This window comes from Notechis scutatus, chromosome 3 (genome assembly GCF_049901735.1).
Source record: "Notechis scutatus isolate UNSWTSFEM ecotype Mainland chromosome 3, rNotScu1.2, whole genome shotgun sequence".
NCBI lineage: Eukaryota > Metazoa > Chordata > Lepidosauria > Squamata > Elapidae > Notechis > Notechis scutatus.
In genome coordinates, this window is record NC_142011.1 from 116,231,541 (window position 1) to 116,257,631 (window position 26,091).

At 41.7% G+C, this 26,091-nt stretch overlaps 2 protein-coding genes across 8 annotated transcripts in view; both read left to right on the plus strand.

Moving 5' to 3' along the window:
* LOC113415272 (histidine--tRNA ligase, cytoplasmic-like) overlaps positions 1 to 3,678 on the plus strand; it is a 33,531-nt gene extending 29,853 nt beyond the window's left edge. For 6 of the 7 annotated variants that reach the window (XM_087961017.1, XM_087961018.1, XM_026672601.2 and 3 more), the window contains exons 13-14: positions 1,804 to 1,950; positions 2,119 to 3,678. In XM_087961017.1, the coding sequence (XP_087817143.1) occupies positions 1,804 to 1,950; positions 2,119 to 2,184 (213 nt within the window). In that variant the 3' untranslated portion in view covers positions 2,185 to 3,678. The remainder of the gene's footprint in view (positions 1 to 1,803; positions 1,951 to 2,118) is intronic. The other variant, XM_087961019.1, reaches the window with a different exon arrangement.
* Positions 3,679 to 19,862: 16,184 nt separating this feature from the next.
* Positions 19,863 to 26,091, plus strand: part of HARS1 (histidyl-tRNA synthetase 1) — a 39,683-nt gene continuing 33,454 nt past the window's right edge. Inside the window, exons 1-3 of the mRNA XM_026672600.2 lie at positions 19,863 to 20,145; positions 22,540 to 22,629; positions 24,876 to 24,995. Of these exons, the coding sequence (XP_026528385.2) occupies positions 20,068 to 20,145; positions 22,540 to 22,629; positions 24,876 to 24,995 (288 nt within the window). The 5' untranslated portion in view covers positions 19,863 to 20,067. The remainder of the gene's footprint in view (positions 20,146 to 22,539; positions 22,630 to 24,875; positions 24,996 to 26,091) is intronic.

Sequence of the window (26,091 nt, forward strand, 5' to 3'; positions counted from 1 at the left end):
GTTGAATAGCTTGCTCTTAAGCAGCCAAAACCACTTCTTTTTTAATGAACCAGTTGTAAGCCATTGTCAGGTTTTATCTTTATCCATTTTCCCCTTTATTCTTTGTAGAAATTGACCATGAAATGCTTTTCCTTGCTAGCATTCTATTCATCTTTTTATTGTATTATCAAAATTTATGTTTTGTTTCAGTAAGTTCCAATTTTTTACTTGCATTGATATTTGTTCTTGGCTGTCTTTTATGTAATAAGCTAATTAATACCTTTCTTCAACAGCTTCACTTAAAACTCTGACTATATTTCTGTGGGGTTATTATAATCTGTCAGTATCAATATGGAGATGTAATGTGTGGTGATGTCATTAGTTTTTCTTGTTTTTTTTTGTCCAAACGGATGTGTTAATTCCAATAGTGTATCATATTGTCAGCACAACCCAATCCAGTATAGTATTCTTTTTCTGTTTTTTTACAATATTAAGTGGCTCAATGAATACACATACTGTGGCTCTTTTTCTAAGACCTGCCTGACATGTGTGACTCTTCTGCTAGAATATATTATCATCAGCATAGCTCTTAACTTCATCAGAGCATCACAAGATCCTCTCTCACAACAGGAGAGTATTTATGAAGATATTATGTGAGAGTAATCTATAGTTAGTTTCACAGTCTAAGTCTAATTCCTCATCTAACTCCCTTATAAATTTTAACACTGACTTAAAAGCAGTCTTGGGTTTCTACCAGCATAAGACTCATGTGGCTCCAAAAGTTTCATATTTAACTCATCTGTCAATAGTTCTGGAGACTAATCCAGGTGTGTTGTTTTGTTTTGTTTATTGGGTTTTTGGGGCGACAAATTTCAGATGAGCATCAATATTCTTTTCAATGGACACTGGATTTTGCTTTCTTATTCCCTTTGAATCCTGTTTTTATTCAGCACTTTTCTTTGGGGAGATTCACTATTGTCCATATCTTCTCTATTTCAAGACTATGTCTCAGACTAGTTTTATAACCTTCACCAGATTGATAAGCATCAATTAACATTTTTTGTGAAGGTCTTCAGAAATTTCTTTAGAGCAGGACATGGCATGCCTCATTTGTGTGACGAGAAGCCTACAGTACTGAGAGGAGTTAAATCTATAAGATATTTATAAGGTAACACTGGCCCAAATCAACTTTGAATGTCAAATGAAGTTCTCACAAAAGTGATGCCTGCTATTTCTTTAATTGTATTGATTGAACTAGGGAGATAAAACTTTTTCCACATTGCCAGATCACCTATTGAATTTATGAAATAAAAGAAACATTGCTATTTGTTCACCCAAACTATATATATTATTATAATTACATAATACTATTTACATAGTATTCATACAAAGCTTTAATATACAGTGGCAAAGTTTTGCAAATATTCGTAAGATCCAAAAGGGGTAAGTAAGATGGTTATAAAAGCTGTGGTGGTGCAATGGTTAGAATGCAGTACTGCAAGCTAACTCTACCCACACATTAAGGGTTCGATCTTGACCAGCTCGAGATTGAATCAGCCTTCCACCCTTCCAAGTTTGATAAAATTAGGATCCAGATTGTTGGGAGCAATATGCTTACATTGTAAGCTGCTCTGAGAGTGCTGTAAACTACTATAGAGCAGTATATAAGTGCTATTGCTATTGCTCTATGCAGTCTTCAGTTTGATGAAAAATATCTCTTAGTTTTTTACTAAATGTCTTAAATAATTTTCTGAGCCGATCATTTTTTACTATATCTTATTGATGTCAGTATTTATCTTTCCATTTCTTATCAACATTTTTCAGGCAGAGATGTTATATAAAAAAAATCCCAGACTACTGGAACAACTGCAATATTGTGAAGAAACAGGAATCCCACTGGCAATCATAGTTGGAGAACAAGAACTGAATGATGGAATAGTGAAACTTCGGGATGTTGTGACTAGAAAAGAGGTTGGTGTTGGTATTTAATGGAGTCAATTTGAAACTGTTGCTCTGAAATAATCTTCCCTAGAGCTGTTTGAACACCACTGAGATCATGTTTGCAATTCAGTTTTTCACAGTAAAGATATTTTATTTTGACGAGTTGCACTAATCAAGTCTCTATTATCTGTTTTTTAGGTTAATATTCCTCAAGAGAATTTTATAGAGGAGATCAAGAGAAGATTGGAAAAATACAATACTTAATTTCATGTAATTGACATTTTATACTGCTCCTAAGGTGGACTTATACGCTTATATATGCTCTTATGAAATACTGCAGGCTTGTGAAGCACCTGGAGTTGTTCAATATTTCTTTCCTTTTTTTGTAATAAAATAATATTTCACATTTTAGTCACACAAACCAAGATTTATAGAACTCGATTCGTGTCATTGTACTTTTTTTATCCACTATCGCTGTGTACATAGCCTTAAGTATGCTGGCCTTTTAAAAAGAATTAGCTTTGCTGTTATTGTCATTATGTTCTCCGCGTACATTCCTAATCTGATTTGCATGTCAATTCCCGAATCTGCAGCTAACCACACAGTTGTAAACCAGTGCTGATAGATTTGTGAATGATTGATAAATGTTTCTGACTCATTGGTTTAGCCATCTGGCAAAACTCAGTATCTGTAGTAGCCTGTTTTGCAGACATGCAGAGTTTTGAAAGAGCTCTTCACCCATGCTGGTTAAGCCATCTGTCAAAATCAAGTGTCTCAACAGATGTGATGATAAAATAAGAGAGTTTCATTCTTCAAAAGGTACTTCTTTTGAAATAATTCTCATGCTTTTACTCACCATTTCCCAGAGCTGATCTGCAAGATGTAGGATATAATGTTTCAGCCCAGTTTTCCAACTCCACAAACAGAATGGATCTGGAAGAGAATGCTCTGGGATGGTAGAAGAGGGGTCATTACTTCATCAGGCTCAACTGATCAATAAGTGCTAATCTGATCACACTCCCTGTTGCCACTTGACTACACAACCAACAAGTATATCTGTAACAGCTTATATTCAGTTGTGGTCTCCTATGGATTGTTAACTTGCCATAAAGGAATTTAGGACTGACCTTGGGTAAGGTATGAGATAAATATTGGGGGGGAAGGTAGGGGTAAGAAAGAAATTATTGGGGAATGGTAGAAAAAAATTACACAGGCCTGAGATAGAAGGAAACTCATAATGATTTTGTTTAGTATAAGATGGGGCAGAGAGAATCTGAGACAAGCTTTCAAGATTATATTATTCTATCTTACTCTTAACAAAGAGCATTCACAGAATCACTGCCATGCCTGTTTTTGAGCTGGTGTGCCTTGAAGGCCTGACATACTCACACTAGGAAACAGCATAGTTTAGCTTCATATAAAGAAGGAGGGGTTGACGATATTGGGGTGGAAGGAAAACTGAAAAGATGCAAGTAAAGTAAGTACAGAGCCATTTTAATAAACTGCTAGATGGGAGACTATGAATTCCAGTCTTACCTTAGGCATGGAAACTAGTTGGCTGACTTTGGGGCAGTTGCTTTCTCTTAGCCCACCTCATCTCACAGGATGGAAGTTTGTGGAAAACAGGATGTAAAAGTATTGTGTACTATGCGCCTTGGGTTGTACAAATATGTGGGTTATAAATCTAACAAATGTTAATAACTAAGATTAAGACAATGTTGAAGTAGTATGGTTTTAATAAAGAGTTGGCAAAAATGAGTTGGATTTGGTCAGTGGTTATGTTGTAAAAAATTTATTGGAAAGTGACCTGATGTTCACAAAATGGTGCAGGACACAGTCTAGGACAGGGGTGTCAAACTCAAGGCCTGTGGGGTGCTTAAATGTGACTCACGGGCCAGCCTGGAATAGCAAAGGACTGGCCCACGGTGCCTCTGGAAGTCAAAACGGGATACAGAGGGCGTGCAAGGTTCCCTGTGCCCCGTTTTTGGCCTGGACAGCCTCCTGCAAACTCTGCCAGCCAAAACAGGGCACCGGGGGACTATATGAGGCACACCATTTTGTCACATAAGGTGCTACAGGAGCCCCTCCAGGCCGAAAATGGGACACCGGGAGGGCTCATGTGGCCCCCCTGCATCCTGTTTTGGCCAACAGGGTGCTGCAGGATTCCATCCAGACTGAAAATGGGTTACGGGTGGGCCTCACACATCTCCCCCGCATCCCATTTTGGCTGGCAGGGTGCTGCAGGAGGGGCCTGTCCCATCTCCCCCTTGGCCACCCCGCCGAGAACTACAATGCTGATCCGTCCCTCAAAGAAATCCAGTTTGACACCCCTGGTCTAGGAATAGGTACCAAAATGAAAGAGGTAGATACATAACAATTGCCTATCCCATTGCATAATGATGATCAGCAGTTTTACCAACCTAAGAAATGGCAACTGCCAGCTTGCACACAGGAACGATCACTATGAACATAGCATTTTTCCTTAACTCTAGCAAATACAGGTGAAACTCGAAAAATTAGAATATCGTGCAAAAGTTCATTAATGCAACTTAAAAGGTGAACCTAATATATGAGATAGACTTATTACATGCAAAGCAAGATAGTTCAAGCCGTGAAGTGTCATAATTGAGATGATTATGGCTCATGAAAACCCCAAATCCACAATCTCAGAAAATTAGAATATTGTGAAAAGGTCCAATATTCTAGGTTCAAAGTGTCCCACACTAATCAGCTAATTAAAGCCATAACACTTGCAAAGGGTTCCTGAGCCTTTAAATGATCTCTCAGTCTGGTTCAGTAGGAAGCACAATCATGGGAAAGACTGCTGACCTGACAGTTGTGCAGAAAACCATCATTGACACCCTCCATAAGGAGGGAAAGCCTCAAAAGGTAATTGCAAAAGAAGTTGGATGTTCCCAAAGTGCTGCATCAAAGCACTTTAATAGAAAGTTATGTGGAAGGGAAAAGTGTGGAAGAAAAAAGTGCACAAGCAGCAGGGATGACCGCAGCCTGGAGAGGATTGTCAGGAAAAGGCCATTCAAAAGTGTTGGGGACTTTCACAAGGAGTGGACTGAGGCTGGAGTCAGTGCATCAAGAGCCACCACACACAGACGGATCCTGGACATGGACTTCAAATGTATTCCTCTTGTCAAGCCACTCCTGAACAACAAACAACGTCCGAAGCGTCTTACCTGGGCTAAAGAAAAACAGAACTGGTCTGTTGCTCAGTGGTCCAAAGTCCTCTTTTCTGATGAGAGCAACTTTTGCATCTCATTTGGAAACCAAGGACCCAGAGTCTCAAGGAAGAATGGAGAGGCACACACTGCAAGATGCTTGAAATCTAGTGTGAAGTTTCCAGTCTGTTGATTTGGGGAGCCATGTCATCTGCTGGTGTTGGTCCATTGTGCTTCATTAAGTCCAGGGTCAACGCAGCCGTCTACCAGGAGATTTTGGAGTACTTCATGCTTCCTTCCGCAGACGAGCTTTATGGGGATGCTGACTTCATTTTCCAGTAGGACTTGGCCACCTGCCCACACTGCCAAAAGCACCAAAACCTGGTTCAATGACCGTGGGATTACTGTGCTTGATTAGCCAGCAAACTCACCTGACCTGAACCCCATAGAGAATCTATGGGGCATTGCCAAGAGAAAGATGAGAGACATGAGTCTGAACAATGCAGAAGAGCTGAAGGCCACTATTGAAGCATCCTGGTCTTCCATAACACCTCAGCAGTGCCACATGCTGATAGCTTCCATGCCACGCCACATTGAGGCAATTGCTGCAAAAGGGGCCCAAACCAAGTACTGAGTACATATGCATGCTTATACTTGACAGAGGTTCGATATTGTTCTATGTACAATCCTTGTTTTATTGATTGCATGTAATATTCTAATTTTCTGAGATTATGGATGTGGGGTTTGCATAAGCTGTAAACCATAATCATCTCAATTATGACACTTCACGGCTTGAACTATTTTGCTTTGCATGTAATGAGTCTATCTCATATATTAGGTTCACCTTTTAAGTTGCATTATTGAAATAAATGAATTTTTGCACGATATTCTAATATTTGAGTTTCACCTGTAGGTAAGAGAAGTACAGTAGAGGTATCTTCCTCCCACCATACACGCACCTATCAAGCAACATCATTGGGGGTCTATATATCCAGTTACATATTGCTCTGCAGTTTAAAATGTCAAGCAGCTTCTCTTAACTCAAAATAGTCAACAGAAAAAGGGAAGAATGAATGCTGTGTTTGGTTGTAAGTCATGTTTCCAAAATTGCTATTTGTTTAATGAAAGTGAAAAATTTCAAAATTTTGTTCTAGATAAAGTTTCTTTTAAATTCTATGTTGGGATGAAGGCAATATCATGGAGACACAGTTGAAAAATATTACAAGGACATGCTTATTGAATGTCTAGATTTTACTTATTTATATTTCATATTTGTAAATCACCCATCTCCCTCAGAGTGTGATCATGACCTCTGCTCAAATCACATAGCTTTGCCTAATTAATATCTGGCTCTAGACATGCAGTAATAAATATTGTAGATCTTTTGTTCTGTTTTATGCACTTGCCATACTTAGTCGTAAATGGATCAATTGTATAATTATCTGTAGATGCATTGCATCAGTTAAATGGTCTGTGCCAGATGGTCCCAAATGATTTTGGAATGTAATTGAGGTGTTTTCATGTTTCCGTAGTCAGTGATACTATCAAAGCCCTGGCTATTGTATGAAATTAAAAAAACCAATTAGAGGAAATTTGCTCTTCATTGTACAAGTAAAGAAAGCATAGAGTAAGCTATGAGCACTTCTGATTGGTGCAAACATGCACCTCTTTAAAGCAACTGCATCTTTCCACAGATCTCTATTCACCCAATTTGGTGAATTCCCGGTGCAGGAATGGCTATCTGAAGGACCCAGAGCCAAGGCACTAATCCTAACCCAAGCCACCAATCCCCATAACTAAAACACAAATAACAGGAAATAGGGAAAATATGTTGCAGACCCTAAAGTAGACTTAACATACGGTTTTCTTTCTTCATTTTTATTAATTTTTCTCCAAATACAATAAATTAAAACATTGTGGCTTCACTTATATGAGGGACATTGCTTTTGATTTTATATCACTGATTATCCAAAATCTGCCTATGCCAAGATTTGGCTAATTGTTCTTCACATCACGGAAATTATGGCCATCCAGATGCTTCAATTACAGCTCATCTTGGATCATGTTGCTAAAGCTGTTGGAGGCTACAGTCATCTGGAGATTATGATTTATATATATGCCTTTGCAACAGCTTCTATAATCTTTTTTTTTAAAACAAATTTTATTAATTTTTAAAAGCATACAAAACATACAAGATAAACATAAAACCTTTTTTCTAAAAATTTCTAAAAATTATTTGAAAGTTTTACAACATTAACACATTTCCTTACAATCACATATTTTCCCTTTCTAACTTGCTTTATTTTCTTCTATCTTTCTCTCCATTGTCCTTTTCTAACCTTTCTCCAAGGTTTTATTAGCTCATTCAAACATAAACACATAAGAACACAAAACATATAAACATTAAAAAAAAACATCTTTTCTGAAAGTTGCTTAATCCCGGGTCAAAACTCTTTGTACAGACACCAACTCAAATTCATATTCATTTTATATGCCATTCCATATCTTATTACCATTTTCAATTTTTATATAGATTCTTTCTCTCTCTTAGATTCTCTTAATTTTATTTTATTTATCTCATCTCAATTCAAATCATAATATTTATTAATCTTTGTCTGTTTATTTCCAGCTATCGATTTATCTTTCTTCTTTAAAAAAAAGCTTCTCCTGTACACTAATTGGAGTATGACGCCTTTACCTCTTTCCCCTACATTTATAATACTTAATATAAAATACCTAACTTACATTGGGATTCTGTTTGGTACATTCTAAAATTATACAATATTATCAATACCAATACTAATATATTCATTAATATTCATATTCTTTTATATCATAAACACTTAGCACATTACTTTTCAATTAATTAACATACTTTTGTGGGAGCACCTACTTTCCATGATTATCCCCCCCCCCCCCCACATCACATATTTTAAATCATTATTTCATTAAGGTATTCCTGCTTCTCCTACTTCAAATCTCTCCTTTCAAAAAAAAAAATTTCCACTAAAATAACACAATCTAATTAATATTGACATTCATTTGTATCTTTCTCTCCAACTCCTTTATATCTTAACCATTTTATCCATTTCAATTAAATAACATGCCTTTTGGGAATACTTATATTTTCCACAATTATTCCCCCCCCATCATATCTCAAATCCTTATTTCATGAAATGTTCCCCTTTTCTTAAGACAAGTTTCACTAAGTTATATTAAACATTTTATCACACTTTAAATTACACATTATTTCCAACTTTCTAAAATTATTTCTAAATACAAATATAAAAAACAATCTTATGTACCTTTAGAATCCCTTTATCAATAAAGTTTACCCATTATCTCTAAAAAACTTTTGTTTCTTTACATCTTGCTCTCTACTATTGAGGCTTCTCGTCCCCTTTCTCCCTTGCTTATTCTTCTCTCTGTCCTCTTTACCCCTTTGCCTCTCCACCTCCCTTTTTCTCTGCTTTCCTCCTTTCTGTTGTCTTCTAACATAATATCTCTTTTTCATCTTGTTTTTTCTCTTTTTTGATTGCTTTTATAGGTCTTAAAGTCTCTTTTCCCTTTTTCTCTTTCTCCTTTCCTTCCCCAGCCAAAGTCACTTGTTCATCAAAAATGGCTTCTTCTTTGTCCCAGTCATCCTGTTGTCCATTCAATTTTACATAAGTGTAGACCGCCATTTCTAAATACTGAAAAAGAGTATCAAAAACGTCCTTCCCTTCTTGCTTTTCTTTTTCATATTTTTGATATAAAAATTTCAATCTGTCCACAAGTAATGCCATTATAAAGAGAAAAAGTTTTCCCAAGCAACCACCCAAGTGCTTTTAATCAGAAATAATTCTCAAAAGTGGTAAAATCACCAAGCAATCCAAGTAGGTTAATTCTTTTAAGCACTTTCTCTTTCTGGGATTGGAGTTTGATCACAAAGTTCCATTTAATATATATCTTTCAGAAGCCTTGTTAGTATTTATAGCTCTTTAAAAATCCAGGCAGTCTTCTCCTTATTTTCAAATTCTAATCCAATTTTTCCCTCTCCCTTCCCACTCACAGCAAAAAAAAATTTTTTAAGTCTTTTTAAAAAAAAATCATTCAGAAATCCTTATCTCTTCAGTATTTAATTACCTAGATTTTCAGATTTCTCTTGTTGTTCCATCCGCTGTCACGTTAGGAAGGAGAGTGAAGGAAAAAAAAAAAAAACTTTCCCTTTTAAAATTCTGTGCGCCGCTTGTAACACTTTCTGGAAACAATGTAGCAACTTCTCCGTAGCAATTTTCAAGCCCCAGGAAACTTTCTTATCCCTTGGCAACTTTATCCCGGTCCAGAAACAACTCTCACGATTTCCCCGATTTTCTTCCTCCTGCACAATCTTATCCGTTTGCAGGTTTCTTCATGGCGGCCATTGCTGACCGCCGCTCCTCCGCCTCGGGAAAAGGGGGTTTTGCTGGCTGGGGAGGGGGTCTACGACACCCCTTACCCCCTTTCCAGATCCCCTGTCTTCAGCTGCCCCTACAGGGCAGCTATATCCCCCAGATCCAAACGGATCGGGGGAACCTTGGCAGTGAGCTTGGCAGGGATCACGCTGGATCGTAAATCCCTGCCGCTGCCGAAGCCTCGCAAACTGGAAGGGCCAACAGCTTCTATAATCTTGTCACCTGTTTCTTTACAACCAGCAGAAAACTGCAGAATTCCTTTTCTCCTTGTAGCCACTTATTGTTTTCATGCTAAATAATTTTAAGACTGAAATGTGTTTGAATATTAGTAGCTCAGGTTGGTAGTTAAGCTGTTGGTTTGAGCTCCAAGCTTGGCAATTTGGTTGCAAACATTTCGTCACCATTTGAGATGACATCGTTAGTGCATTTTGAATTCAAAATGCACTGTCGATGTCCCCTCAAATGGTAACTAAATGTTTGCAACCAAATTGCCAAGCTCGAAGCTCAAACTATCAGCCTAATTTTAAGATCTTCCTTATACTTTCTGGTATAAAAGGAACTAGAACACATACATTTATTTGATCAATAATCATCTTCCTAGTGTATTTCCACAGATCTGTTTTTTCAATTTATTTGATCAATGATGACAACAGCAAAATTACAGTAAAACTATATAAAAAATTAATGCATGTAACTATAGAAAGTTAGCACCTACCCCTCTCCTAGAAGAATGAATTTTGAGAAATATTAAAAAGGCAGAATATTATATTTCCCTGGATGAGAAATGGAGAAACATGTTCTTGAAAAGCAACTCCCACTTTTCTTAATAGTTTTCAGTGGATGTCAGCACTTAAGAGATAAAGAGATAGCTAGCTCTATTCATAAGCAAATACGCTCGTCCAAGATCCAACAAAGGTAGGATTAGCCCTATTCCTGAGCTAACATGACTGGAGGAGGAATTCTGGGAGTCCACAAGTCTTAAAGCTGTCAAGTTTGAAGACCCCTGCCCTAACCGGTCAAGAGGCATATTTTCTGAGTACTAATAAATGCTTTGTTTATATTGAACATTATACCTTAGTTCAGACTCATATAAGACCAGACAGTACCACTAAATGCCATCCAGGGACCGTAGCAATGATAGATTGCTTAGGTATTTATAAGGTACTTACAGAGCCAGGTCTTTGGGATGACAATGTGACATATGAGGAATCTCTTATAGGATCCTTTCTTGAATCTGCTTCATTTCTAGTTTACCATTTTTAAAATTGTGCGCAAATTTGAAGAGGGCTATGCAGTTGCTTCACATATGGCAAACTCAGTTTGGTAGGATTGGCTTTTAAACAAGCCAGGGAAAGTATATTCCGTCTTTTATTCTCCCATCTTTCTAGGTTATGTTTACTCATATAGCTCAGAGGTCCCCAAACTTGACAACTTTAAGACTTGTGGACCAACTCCCAAAATTCCTCAGCCAGCAAAGCTTAAGTCTTAAAGTTGCCAAATTTGGGGACCCCTGATATAGTTAGAATCACCTGTCTGAAAAACAGAAAGCAAGTTTCAGTAACAGGTTGCAGAAGTAAATGCTCAACTGCATGCAATTGGCTCTAACGCTTGGGTTCCTGGTGCTCTCTGAACTTGGTTGTTTTCTTGCAGATAGTTCATTACCAAATTAGATAACGTGATCAATGCTAATGAAATGTCTGCAAGAAAACAACCAAGCTTAGAGCATTGGTGATACACAGTTCAACATTGAGCAACAAATATTTTCTTCTATGAATTGGCCCTAGGTTTGCTCAGCTCATTTAGTGCTAAGAGTCAAGACACCTTTCACAAAAGGTTGGCAAAGTAGCATTAGGAATAGCGACAACATTTTTTCTTTTTTGATACAGTAATAGGAGAGCTTCTGTTCTTAATTTTGGTAAATAACAAAGATATAGACTCCAAGAAAGCAGTAGCACTTAGACTTGTATACTACTTCATGGTGCTTTACAGCCCTCTCTAAGCAGTTTATAGAGTCAACATATCCTCATTTTACCAAGCTCAGAAGGATGGAAGGCTGAACCACTCAGAATAGAACTCTTGGAGTGAGCAGTGAGTTAACTTCCATTCTAACTGTTAGATCTGAGGTGGATCGGGTCGAAGGAGACACGAGACCATTCTAGTGAGTTCAGCTCTTTATTTAGAATAGGAATAGTCTGAAGAATCCAAGCCGCGGCAGCCCTTCATATAGGGCTGGCTCGCGGCTCGGCGGCCAATGGCAGCGCTTTGAATCTTTGAATCGGCACAGCCAATCGCGGTAGATTCTTAGCGCTCCAATCACGGCCGGAGTTTCGACCAATCAGGTTGCTGTCCGTCTGAACCAATCAGTTGCGAGGGTTTGGAGTATGCTAATACAGCACACCCCTCCCCTCTTGGTTTCGTCTGTTGGTGCGTCGTGACGTAGTCGCGCAGGTAGGCGGGGCTTCGTACCTGTCTAGTTGACCTGCGCAGATCAGTTCTTGTTTGGTTGTCGACCGGTTCGGAGGCCTTTCTGTCGCTCTGGTTCCCAGGGATGGAACCGCCTGGAAGGTCGGGCTGGGCCTTTCTTGGTAGCTCCCTCCCGGTCTACCCGGGCTGGTTGAGCTGCCGTCTCTGCTGTTCCCGCGGGATCTTTCCCGGCTGGTTGTGCTGGCCTGGCTGCTCCATCCTGGTGACGATTCTGGGGTTGCCTGTTCGGTTGGTCCCTCGTTTACTGGTGAGTAGGACTGGTTTATTTGTGGGTTATTTGTTCCGGGTGGGGGTTGTTCGACTTGCGCTAGGGGGTTCCCTTTTTCTTTAACGCTTTCCGTTTCCCCCCCCTTCTAGTTTCTTGATCGGGTGTATGGTTGTTAGCTATTCTGGACCTTAGTTGGTTAATGTGCCGTTTCCAGTGTTTCCCGTCGCTTGTTTCTAGCCGGTATGATACGGGGCCGGTTATTTGGGTGATCGTTGCTGGTATCCAGAGTGGTTCCCCCGACAGGTTTTTTGCGTATACGGCATCACCTATGTTGAATTTTCTGTGCTTGCTGGAGGAACCCGGGGGTTTGTCAGGGGTGTATGTGGGGTGCATTCTATCTAGTGTTGATCGTAGTTTTCTGCCCATCATTAGTTCTGCCGGGCTTCTATTTGTGGTTGCGCTCGGTGTAATATGTTGGATGAGGAGCATCTTATTAATTTTATCCTGTATGTTGGTTGTTTCTATTTTCTGTATGGCTTTTTTTGTGTATTGGACCATGCGTTCCACTCGTCCGTTCGCCGCCGGGTTTGCCGGCGCGGTTAATGCATGGCGTATGCCCAGGCTTGCCAGAAATTGTTCAAACGCTAGTGCGGTGAACTGGGGGCCGTTGTCAGACACTATTATATCTGGCAGGCCGTGTGTGGCAAAGAGTTTGCCCAGTTTTCTTATTACCGCCTCCGTTGTGGTTGATTTCATGGTGCTTATCTCCAGCCAGTTGGAGTAAGCATCTACTGTGATGAGATACATGTGCCCCTTGGTCGGCCCCGCGAAGTCTATGTGAATCCGAGACCACGGTCCTCTTGGTGTTTCCCATTCGTGTATTGGGGCGGCGGGAGGACTGGGTCTGGCCTCTTGGCATTGTTTGCATTTGGCTACCCAGGTTTCGATTTGTTTGTCCATGCCTGGCCACCATGCATAGCTTCTGGCCAGGCTTTTCATCTTGACCATCCCTGGGTGCCTCTCATGCAGCATCCCCAATACCCTTTCTTGTAATGTTTCTGGGATTACCACTCTGTCCCCCCACAGTATACAGCCCTTCTCGGTAAAAAGTTCAGTTTGTCTGTTTCTGAAGGGTCTGAATAGTTCGTCCCTGTCCCCTTCCGGCCATCCTTTTCCAACCCAGCTTAGGACTCGCGCCAGCCGCTTGTCTTTATTTGTTTCTCTGGCAATGTCTGGCGCGGTCACTAGTGGGTTGGGCATTGTCTCTATTTGAAATACCTCTGTCGTGGGTGCCGGGTCGTCTTCTAGGTCGGGCAAGGGTGAACGGCTCAGGGCGTCTGCGTGGGTGATGTCCTTCCCAGGTCGGTGAATCAGCTGGTAGTTGTATGCTGACAGGAACTCAGACCACCTTGTCATCCTTGATGATAGAATGTTCGGTGTGGCCTTATTTCCTGCCAGGATCCCTAGCAGCGGCTTGTGGTCCGTAATGATTGTAAAAGTCCTACCGTAAAGGTATTCGTGGAATTTCTTGATGCCGGCGACGACTGCTAGGGCCTCCTTGTCGAGCTGGCTGTAGTTCCGCTCCGGTTTTGAAAGTGTCCTTGATGAGAAGGCGATGGGTGCTTCCCTCCCGTCTGGTAGCTGGTGGCTGAGGATGGCGCCGATCCCAAAAGGCGATGCGTCGCACGTTACCATCAATGGCAGGGTCTCGCTGTACTGGATTAGTACCGCGTCAGATGTTAGCAGTTTATTTGTGTTATTGAAAGCGCTCTCCTCCCGTGCTCCCCAGGTCCAGGTGGCTGTTTTATCTAACAGCCTATGCAACGGTTCCGCGACGGTCACCTTTTGAGGTAGGAAGACATTGTAAAAGTTTAACAGTCCCAAGAAAGCCTGCAGTTCCGTTTTGTTTTTGGGTCGCGGCGCTTCCCTTATGGCTCTCAGTTTCTTCTCCGTGGGGTGAATCCCTTGTTTGTCTAGGAGGTACCCTAGGAATTCGACCCTCTCAGCCCTTAGCTGGCACTTCCCTTTCTTGACTTTGAGCCCCGAGTCTCTGAATTTCTTCAGTACCTCCCTCAGCCGGCTTCTAGTTGCCTTTCGTTTCTTGCGGCCACTAGTACCTCGTCAAAATAGGGCACCACCCCCTCTATGCCCTGGAAGAGTCTTTCCATGAGGCTTTGGAAGACCCCGGGTGCTACGCTGACTCCAAACTGGAGCCGGTTGCAACGGAAAGCCCCCCGGTGTGTTACGATGGTTTGGGCTTCGGCGGTTGCGGTGTCGACCGGCAGTTGCTGGTAGGCTTGTGCCAGGTCGAGTTTGGCAAAGATTCGGCCTCCCCTCAGTGAGTGCAGAAGGTGCTGCACTACTGGGACGGGGTATGCGCTTTGCTGGAGCGCGTGGTTTAGGGTGGCCTTATAGTCCCCACAAATTCTCACGGACCCATCTGGCTTGATGGGGGTGACTATGGGGGTCTCCCACCTGGCGTGATCAGTTGGCTCCAGTACCCCTTGCGCGATGAGCTTATCTAGCTGCTCATCGATCTTGGGCTTGAGTGCAAATGGCACCCGTCTGGGTTTAAGGTGGATTGGTGCGATGCTCGGGTCTATGTTAAAAGAAATAGGGGACCCCCGGTACTTGCCTAGGCTGTCATCGAAAACTTCCCGGAAGTCCTCCACGAGCGCCGCTTCCCAGTCCGACTCTGTGGTGCGGTGGATTCCGGTTACTTCAATGCCTAGGGGTGCGAACCACTGTAGTCCCAATAGGCTCGGCCGATCCCGGTCGGCGATGGTCAGGGTAGCACTTGTGTGGTTCTTGAAGGTGACTTTAAAATGGCCTCTGCCAACTACAGGGATGCGGTTTCCCTGGTAGTCTTTGAGGGTTAGTGTTTGGTCTTCCAATTCTTTTCTGCGGATGGAGGGAACCAGGCGCTTGATGGTGTGCCATGAGACCATGGAGAGGGAGGACCCGGAGTCCACCTCCATGTCGCATGGCTGGTCTTCTATCCCCACCGTCACGTATACCTTTCTGGCGTCTCTTGTGGAGGAATGGCCGACGATGACGGTCTGGTGTGTTTCCTCCCTTTGCCTTGCCTCGTTGAGCCGCCTGTTCCGACCCTCTTGGCTCCAACGGCTCTCCGTCTGGCGGTCTCGGTATCTGGTGGGGGTGTTCTCTTGCCTGTGAGGGCTGCCATCTCGTCGCCGCGGGCTGTAGTGTCTTTTATTTCTGCACACCTTGGCGATGTGCCCCCGTTTCTCGCACTGCCGGCAAACGGCATCGAGGAACCGGCAGTCTGAGCGGGGTGATCGCCTCCGCAGCCGGCGCACTGGAACCTCGACTTACGACCTTGGGGTTCCCGTCGCCCTCGTGCTGCTTGCAAACGGTGGATTTCCTCCTCCTCGTCCTCGGTTCCTGAGAAGGAGTCAATGTCGCCGTGGTGTGTGGTTGCATCCCGGTGGTCGATCTCGGGTCGCTTCTCGGGGTTCGGTGTCGTCTCGCTGGTCGCTGTTCGTGGCGTGATGCTCGATTGCCTCATCCGAGCCGCCGATTTCTTGGCCGCTTCAGCCGCGGATACCTCGGTGAGCGCGTCGGCGAGGGAGATGTCGCCCTTCGCCATGATGCGGCTCTGGAGGATGGGGTCTCGGAGTCCCAGGACGACGCGGTCTCGCAGGGCCTCATCCAGATCGGCGAACTCGCACAGGCCGCCCAAATCTCGTAGGGCCGCTATGAAGTCGCCAAGCCCTTCGCCCTCGCGCTGGTCCCGCCTGTAGAACTCGTGCCGCCGGATGCGGATGGGCACGATGGGAGCGTAGTGGCTTCGTAGCAGGGGCTCAAGTTCGCCCCATTCCATGGTCTTGACGTCCTCTGGCTTGGCCAAGGCCTTGGCCATCTTAAACACTGCCAGCCCGCAGTGTGCGAGGAATACGGCCCGTTTCTTGTGACCGTTGGCATCTTTAAGATTGCTACACTTGAGGAACATCTGGAACCTATTGGTATAGGATTCCCAGTCCTCGGTAGCGGGATTGAAGAGTGCGGGTGGCGAGTTGATGCCGGCCATGCTGCTTGCTGCTGTGTGCCGCCTCGCCACGTGCTGGGTGGTCTCTTTGTCTCACGATCCCACCTTCGTCGCCAGTGTTAGATCTGAGGTGGATCGGGTCGAAGGAGACACGAGACCATTCTAGTGAGTTCAGCTCTTTATTTAGAATAGGAATAGTCTGAAGAATCCAAGCCGCGGCAGCCCTTCATATAGGGCTGGCTCGCGGCTCGGCGGCCAATGGCAGCGCTTTGAATCTCCCGCGATCGGCACAGCCAATCGCGGTAGATTCTTAGCGCTCCAATCACGGCCGGAGTTTCGACCAATCAGGTCGCTGTCCGTCTGGACCAATCAGTTGCGAGGGTTTGGAGTATGCTAATACAGCACACTAACCATTGCACTACCACAGCTCTTAAATTAAAGGCATTGCCTGAGAACAAGTTTTGTTGAGGAAGACATGTATTACTACAAGCTTCTAATTGGTAAGTGTAAATTTTACACTCTCCAGGAACATCTTGCTGAGCCCGGCTATCGTTAAGTCTTCTCCTTCATAGTTGTCATTACGTACGTATTCCACAATATTCTTAGTAGATAATGCCTCAATCAAAGGAGCATACACATTTGACACTACAAAGGAGTTCAACATACTAATTCTTCATTTGTTGTGGCTTGAAGTTCTGTACGTTTCTCCTTAATCACTTATTTCCCAAATTAATAAGTAAAATTAACCTTGAAAGACTCTGTGGTTACCCTAGAGGAGAAACAACAAAAAAGATATTTGGTAGACATGGAGCTTTGTGTATGAACTTTTATTCTATCACCTTCACAAGAGAACCAAGATATTTAGAATTGTATTAAAGTAACTTTTAAAAAATCTGCATCTTATATATTTCCTCTTAATGTAGTAGATAAGGTACTAATGTAGTAAGGTTAAGACAAACCAAATTATTTTGGAATTTTTGTTCTGAAGTTACAAAAGTAAAATGGATGTTTTAAATCAATTGATGCTAGTTTGGGATACTTTGGGGGTTTTGCTGCAGCCCACTTCTGCCTTTGGGCAATCCTCCTTACCCCTAGCTTATGGTGGTTTCATATGAAGTTCTGACACCAGACAAGTAATTGCTCACCAAACGGCCCTTCTGGATTCATAGATTACACTAAGCCTTGTTTGCCTGAAATAATCGCAACTGCATGAGATAACACAACACACTAATCTAAAGCCAATAAACTATATTATGGCAGAGTGTTATGTACCTTCATTGTGATTAAATGACTTACGGAAATGTGCAAATACTGCACTTTTCTTCTATAAATGTGTTTTAAGATTAACCGATCCTAAACGTATGGCTTCCTGGCTTCAAAGGAGCTTATTTCTGAGCAGAGGTTAACAACTTTTAAGGCGAAGGCTTCTACCGGGAGAAAAACGGAAACACCCCGAGAAAGAAGGGGAATCAAGCGCAGTAACGTCACTTCCTCTCTTCGCTCGCTTCTCTTGCATCATTCGGCTCCTGCTCGTCCAATCTCACCCCCGCAGCACACTGACTTAGGCAGTGTGGGCAGATTTAGCTGCCTCAATACAAAGCAGTACGCATGCGTAAGGGGAGAAGAGAATAAATTCAGACTGCGGGTGAGGAGGGTGACTGGCGGCTTTTTCCTTTCTCCCTTTTTTTTAATTTTTATTTTTACCGTCGGCAAGTTGTGTCGTCGTCATGGCTGAGGAAGAGGCGCTGAGGAAGCAGGCAGATATGGTGCGGCGCCTCAAGCAGGAGAAAGCTAGCTCGGAAGAGGTAAGAAAGAGGATGGACACGGCTACTGCATAGACAATTCTTTTTCCATATTCCAGATTTCGGAGGTCCGTAATTTTCATAAAGTGCAGGAGAGAGGCGCTCCAAGTGACTTGTGCTTGCTCTATGTCCATAACATACGGTGTTACAGATCACCCCTTCTAAGGCATAGATGGGGCTGGTGAGACAGCTTTCATAATTTCTACCGGGTCAGAGCCATGCTGTTTGGGAGTTTCTGCATTGGTTTTACATAGTATATTGAGAGCACACAATGCACCGGCAAATAATTTGTAAAACCACGGACCATGTGGGAAGGTAGATGAGTCACGTGAAGTATTGGTACCGCTTTATAAAGCCTTAGTAAGGCCACACCTGGAATACTGCATCCAGATTTGATCACCACATTATAAAAAGGATATTGAGACTTTAGGTGGGGGGAGTACAAAGAAGAGCAACTAAGATGATCAAAGGCCTGGAGACTAAAACATGAACAGTTTCAGGATTTGGATTTGGCTAGTCTAGAGAAAAAAAGGTCTAGGGGGATTTGATAGCAGTATTTCAGTATTTGAGAGGCTGTCACAAAGAGGAGGGGGTCAATTTATTTACCAAAGCACTTGTAGGCAGGAGAAATAATGGATGGAAACTAATCAAGGAGAGAAAGGCAACCTGGAACTAAGGAGAAACTTTATACAGTGAGCACAATTAAACAGTGGAACAACTTGCTGTCAGGAGTTGGAAGTTTTTAAGAAGAGACTGGACAGTCGCTTGTCTGAAATGGTATAGGTGGTGCTGGGATTCAGCTGGTTTGCACCAATTCGGCAGAACCAGTAGCTAATTTTTGTTGAGTTAGGCGAGCCAGTTATCCACTTGAGCAGGGAAGATGATGATGAGAAGAATATTGAGGCTTTGTGCTGGCCGACTAACCAGGCAGGTGGGGCTGGTTGGCTGGGGGGGGGGGGGATCATGGTTGAAGGCTTAGTTCCTGCACTTAGAGAATAAGGCTGGCCATGGAATCAGCCAGGCGCAGGAACCAACGCTATCCGTGGCCCAGATGAGCTGCTCACTTGTGTGCGGCAGCCTTACTGTTCGAAGGCTGAACAAAGCCTTCAACTGCAGTGCCCCAAGGAGGCACTGCAGGGCCAGGCCCCTCACACCTTCACAAGAGAACCAAGATATTTAGAATTGTATTAAAGTAACTTTTAAAAAATCTGCATCTTATATATTTCCTCTTAATGTAGTAGATAAGGTACTAATGTAGTAAGGTTAAGACAAACCAAATTATTTTGGAATTTTTGTTCTGAAGTTACAAAAAAGTAAAATGGATGTTTTAAATCAATTGATGCTAGTTTGGGATACTTTGGGGGCTGCTGCAGCCCACTTCTGCCTTTGGGCAATCCTCCTTACCCCTAGCTTATGGTGGTTTCATATGAAGTTCTGACACCAGACAAGTAATTGCTCACCAAACGGCCCTTCTGGATTCATAGATTACACTAAGCCTTGTTTGCCTGAAATAATCGCAACTGCATGAGATAACACAACACACTAATCTAAAGCCAATAAACTATATTATGGCAGAGTGTTATGTACCTTCATTGTGATTAAATGACTTACGGAAATGTGCAAATACTGCACTTTTTTTCTATAAATGTGTTTTAAGATTAACCGAGTCCTAAACGTATGGCTTCCTGGCTTCAAAGGAGCTTATTTCTGAGCAGAGGTTAACAACTTTAAGGCGAAGGCTTCTACCGGGAGAAAAACGGAAACACCCCGAGAACGAAAGGGAATCAAGCGCAGTAACGTCACTTCCTCTCTTCGCTCGCTTCTCTTGCATCATTCGGCTCCTGCTCGTCCAATCTCACCCCCGCAGCACACTGACTTAGGCACTGTGGGCAGATTTAGCTGCCTCAATACAAAGCAGTACGCATGCGTAGGGGGAGAAGAATAAATTCAGACTGCGGGTGAGGAGGGTGACTGGCGGCTCTTTCCTTTCTCCCTTTTTTAATTTTTATTTTTACCGTCGGCAAGTTGTGTCGTCGTCATGGCTGAGGAAGAGGCGCTGAGGAAGCAGGCAGATATGGTGCGGCGCCTCAAGCAGGAGAAAGCTAGCTCGGAAGAGGTAAGAAAGAGGATGGACACGGCTACTGCATAGACAATTCTTTTTTCCATATTCCAGATTTCGGAGGTCCGTAATTTTCATAAAGTGCAGGAGAGAGGCGCTCCAAGTGACTTGTGCTTGCTCTATGTCCATAACATACGGTGTCACAGATCACCCCGTCTAAGGCATAGATGGGGCTGGTGAGACAGCTTTCATAATTTCTACCGGGTCAGAGCCATGCTGTTTGGGAGTTTCTGCATTGGTTTTACATAGTATATTGAGAGCACACAATGCACCGGCAAATAATTTGTAAAACCACGGACCATGTGGGAAGGTAGATGAGTCACGTGAAGTATTGGTACCGCTTTATAAAGCCTTAGTAAGGCCACACCTGGAATACTGCATCCAGATTTGATCACATTATAAAAAGGATATTGAGACTTTGGAGGGGAAAAGTACAAAGAAGAGCAACTAAGATGATCAAAGGCCTGGAAACTAAAACATGAACAGTTTCAGGATTTGGATTTGGCTAGTCTAGAGAAAAAAAGGTCTAGGGGGATTTGATAGCAGTATTTCAGTATTTGAGAGGCTGTCACAAAGAGGAGGGGTCAATTTATTTACCAAAAGCACTTGTAGGCAGGAGAAATAATGGATGGAAACTAATCAAGGAGAGAAAGGCAACCTGGAACTAAGGAGAAACTTTATACAGTGAGGACAATTAAACAGTGGAACAACTTGCTGTCAGGAGTTGGAAGTTTTTAAGAAGAGACTGGACAGTCGCTTGTCTGAAATGGTATAGGTGGTGCTGGGATTCAGCTGGTTTGCACCAATTCGGCAGAACCAGTAGCTAATTTTTGTTGAGTTAGGCGAGCCAGTTATCCACTTGAGCAGGGAAGATGAGGAGGAGAAGAATATTGAGGCTTTGTGCCGGCCGACTAACCAGGCAGGTGGGGCTGGTTGGCTGGGGAGGGGGAGGATCATGGTTGAAGGCTTAGTTCCTGTACTTAGAGAATAAGGCTGGCCATGGAGATGGGTGATAAGGAGTGATGAGAAGATTAATAGTAATAGTAGTGCAGACTTTGTAAATAGTTGGACAGTGTTGGGGGGATTATTTGTTTAGCAGAGTGATGGCGTTCGGGGAAAAACTGTCCTTGTGTCTAGTTGTTCTGGTGTGCAGTGCTCTATAAGCATCATTTTGAGGCTTGAAACAGTTTATGTCTGGGATGTGAGGGGTCTGTAAATATTTTCACAGCCCTCTTTTTGACTTGTGCAGTATACAGGTCCTCAATTGAAGGCAGGTTGGTAGTAATTGTTTTTTCTGCAGTCCTAATTATCCTATGAAGTCTATGTCCTGTTGGGTTGCAGAACCAAACTAGACAGTTATAAAGGTGCAGATGACAGACTCAATAATTCCTCTGTAGAACTGTATCAGCAGCTCCTTGGGTAGTTTGAACTTTCTGAGTTGGCTTTTTTTTTTATGACGTTTTTGATGTCCATTTTAGGTCATGTGATATAATAGAACTTAGAAATTTGAAGGTCTCTACTGTTGATAATGTGTTGTCTAGTATTGTAAGAGGTGGTAGTATGGGAGGGTTTCTTCTAAAGTCTATCACCATTTCTACGGTTTTGAGTGTGTTCAATTCCAGATTGTTCCAGTTACACCACGAGGCAAGTTGTACAACCTCCTGTCTGTATATGGATTCATCATTGTCTCAAATGAGACCAATGACTTTTGTGTCATCTGCAAACTTCAGTATTTTAATATATGGATCGTTTGAGATGCAGTCATTGGTATATAGGGAGAAGAGAAGTGGAGAAGCACACAGCCTTGGGGGAGCCCTGTGCTAATTGTACAGGTATCAGATGTGATTCTGCCTAGCTTCACCTGCTGCTTCCTGTCTGTTAGGAAGCTTATGATCCACTTACAAGTGTGTTCGGGTACCTCTAGCTAGTTTAATTTAGTTAGAAGAATGTCTGGAATGATGGTTTTGAATGCTGAACTGAAGTCTACAAAGAGGACCCTTGCGTAGGTATTTGGAGATTCAAGGGGTTGTAGGATGTAGTGCAGAGCCATTACACATTTCTTGTGTAATACTGGCTATTTCCTTCTAAATCAACCCTAGATTAAAAAAAATAAGTGTTGTTTCCTATTATACTAGCTTTCTAGGAAATTTCTTGGGGGGGGGGGGGTTAGACTTACATATTTAAGTAATTTTTTAGAAGTTTAAAGAGGGAAGAAGTGCTATGTTGAGCCATGAAAATAAAAGTTAAATGTGCAGTAAGACAATATAGAAAAAGATTATTTGGGACAGGTGCTTATCCCAATATGTAGCAACAAAGAAAAATGTTGTGCATTGTACATTGTAGCAATTAATGTATATGTAATTTACAGTGATTAAAAATAATATATTTCAGATCACAAAGCAAGTGTCAAAGTTGCTGGAGATGAAGTCAGCAATGCATCCTGAAGAAGGCAAACATAAATTTGTTTTGAAGACACCTAAGGTAAACTTTTCAACTTTTCCTTTTTTCCATTGCAGTTTAACATTTACAGGTAGTCCTTGACTTATATCCATTTGTTTAATCCCTGATCAAAGTTACAACAGTGCTGAAAAAAGTGACTTATGATTGTTGCAGCATCCCCATGGTCACATGATCAAAATTTGGACACTTGGCAACTAACATGTATTTATGACAGTATGTCTCAGAGTCATATGATCACCATTCAGATTTGCTTAATAACCACACAATTTACCTATCTGCAATGATTCATTTGACAACTGTGGCAAAAGAAGTCATAACAACTGTCCTGCTTAGCAACAGAAATTTTGGTTTCATTGTGGTCATAAGTCAAGGACTACCTGTATTCATTTTTATGCTACCAAAAAGACTTTTTGGGATCAAGGAAGAATTTGATGATTCTTCGTTATGATCTCTGTGCCACACATGTACTAGATTTTCTTCTGCATAAGCCCCAGCTTTAGAGTCTACTGCTCTATTCTGTTATCGTTTTTTTATGAAGAAATTTATCTTTAGTATACAAATTTCTGGGTGCAGTACTTGCCCAGCTCCCTTTTAAACTCTAACCCTGAAAAGATTTGTCTCCAAATTATATCCTGTGCTGAAAAAAAGATGCTTTTTTGGAGCATCTGTGTACTTTTGCAAATAACACAAATAAAGTGTTCAGTAAGCAAAACACTTAGCAAAGTTGTACAGGTAGTCCTCGAATTATTATCACAATTGGGACTGGAATTTTGGTCACTAATCAGTGCCATCATTAAGCAAATCATGTGGCTGGACCCATTTTTACAATCATTTTTACTACAGTCATTAAGGGAGATACAAAATGATATAATATTATAAAAAAAATATTTTGCTAAGATGTACAGTTCTATGGACACTTCACAACTATGGATCTGGAAGTGATGCTAAAGACATGTGAATATTGTCAAAAGATGCTCTACCTATTGGATTGGCAATATTCAGTAATTGTTTATAAAAGAGTTTTAATGAAAGAGTCGCAATGGCACAGTAGTTAGAATGCAGTACTGCAGGATACTTCTGCTGACTGCTGGCTGACTGCAGTTTGGCAGATTGAATCTCACCAGGCTCAATGTTGACTCAACCTTCCATCTTTCTGAGGTGGGTAATACGGAGGACCCAGATTGTTAGAAGCAATATGCTGACTCTAAGCCACTTAGAGAGGGCTACAAAGCACTGTGAAATAGTATGCGAGTCTAAATGCTATTGCTTATTGCTATTTAAAACTGCTGGTTCTTCCACAGTGAAGTTGTTTCTGATTGCCCAGCCTCCAATCAGAAACTAACCCGATCAGTTCTTCTTCAATATGTTTTCTAAGAGCATCTGAGGGAGCAGAAGGGTTGATTTCCAGAACTTCCCCTTTCCCAGGAAAGTTTCTTCTGCCTTTGAAAACATTCTAAAGTATAAAACTCTGGAGAATCTCTAGCAGTCCAAGTGAAATGTTACCAGTAAGCCCCCAGACTTCTACCGGAAATGCAGTTTAAAATTCTTAAATTGTCATCATAGTCTGTTATATGAATATCTGGCACTTCAAGTTTTTTATATTCCAGTTAATCTGATAAAATGGTGGTCATGTAATAGTCTCTGGAACAAAACTTTAGAATCCAGCAGAATGCATTATTTAACAGTTCTATTAATCTTATGAATGTTTTGTTATGAATAATTTTTATAAATGATTTTACAACCTTTTACAACCATTTTCATTGTCATATTTAAATTTAATATTTATAACTTTCTATTAAACAAGCTTATTCTGAGAGAATCCATCCATAGAATATAAATTGGATTGCAGTCCAATTTATATTGACTGAGAAATCAGTCTCACAAGAGTGTAGATGTTTGCAGATACTGTGCAATTGTTTGATACTTCCTATGCACATCTTTCTAGTATTGGTATGTATTAGATCATAATCTGGTTTGCCCTACAACTGATGATTACTAGAAACTATGTATGTTATGAGAAAAAGTGAGAAGAATTCCACCCATCCTTATCAAAGTTATATAATTTTCAAAATCTGCAACGCGTTGTCCCCATATTTCTTCTAGTTTAACTAAACTAAAAGCTCCAAATAGGAAAGATATACTATGAATTGTTTTCTTTTGATAAACTCAGTATCAGGCTGTACATCTACACTTTCTTAATGTACTACACTTTTAATAGGATGGAACTTGCTGAGGTTTTCTTCTGATGTTTCATTTTTGCTTTCAAGGGTACTCGGGATTATAATCCCAAACAGATGGCTATCAGAGAAAAAGTCTTCAATATCATTACCCAATGCTTCAAACGTCATGGAGCTGAAACAATAGATACTCCAGTATTTGAATTAAAGGTAAGATGACACAAGTTAGGCATGGTACCAGTTCAGAACAGAGATATACTTTCTTAGTTAATGAATAACCCTCAAATCTATGACTTTCAAATAACTGATGGAAAATGAAATAAAATTAAACATATTTTAAGAAAATAATTCCTCCACTGAATGTTACATCATGAACTGGTTCTATAGTTAGCTTTCTCAGTATTCAGCAAATCTCTCTGTTCTTAATTATTATTTTTTCTTAAAGAGAGAAGGACAACAGGCAGAGGAAGAGAAGCTTCTTGGGAAAGATAGAGAGAGATGAGGGAGAAAAGTATGTGCAGAAAGAATGTAACTATGGAGAGTAGGAGTACCCTAAGTGTGAGTGAGGTGCATGATCATCAGAGGATTGATTCCAATAATTTAAAATTGATTTCAACTAGCTCAGGGGTGTCCAACTCAAGACCCCCAGGCCGGATCTGGCCCATGGGGTACGTAGATCTGGCCCACAGGGCTACCCTGGAAACAGCAAAGGACTGGCCTCAGCCCAGCCCAGGCCAACCAGGTGCTGATCTACAACCCGGTGGCGGCTGGCAGTTTGCTACAGGAAGCTGTGGCAGTCATAAAATGGAGGAGCTCCGTTTTCACTGGCAGCATGCCAGCAAAACAAGCTATTAGCAAAAGTGGCATTTGATCACAAGGCATCGAGAAATGTTTCCCCTTTTGCATTTGAGCATTCAGTAAAGGACGGGAAAGGAGATTGGGAAAGAGGAAAGACAAAGAAAAAGAAGGGAAAATGGAAAGAGAGCAAGGATGTAAATCACAAGACTTCTTACATAGTTAATCTGTAATGACTTTCCCTACAGAAGTCGACTAGTGCTCCCTGGTTCTTCCAAGACTCACTGATGTTTGCTATGCTTTGACAGCATCATCTGCATAAAGCAATATAGATCTAGTCGGCAATGAGTATGAGTATGTGAAACTCTTCCTTGCATGAAGACATCTATCATTGCATTAATAGAGTAATTGAAAAGAAGTGGGGTCAGTTGACTTCATATAGTTAATTTTATGTGGTTTTTTTTCTTAGCTTTTTCTAATGTTTAGGTTTTAGCCCTGGTGCAGTGCTGAT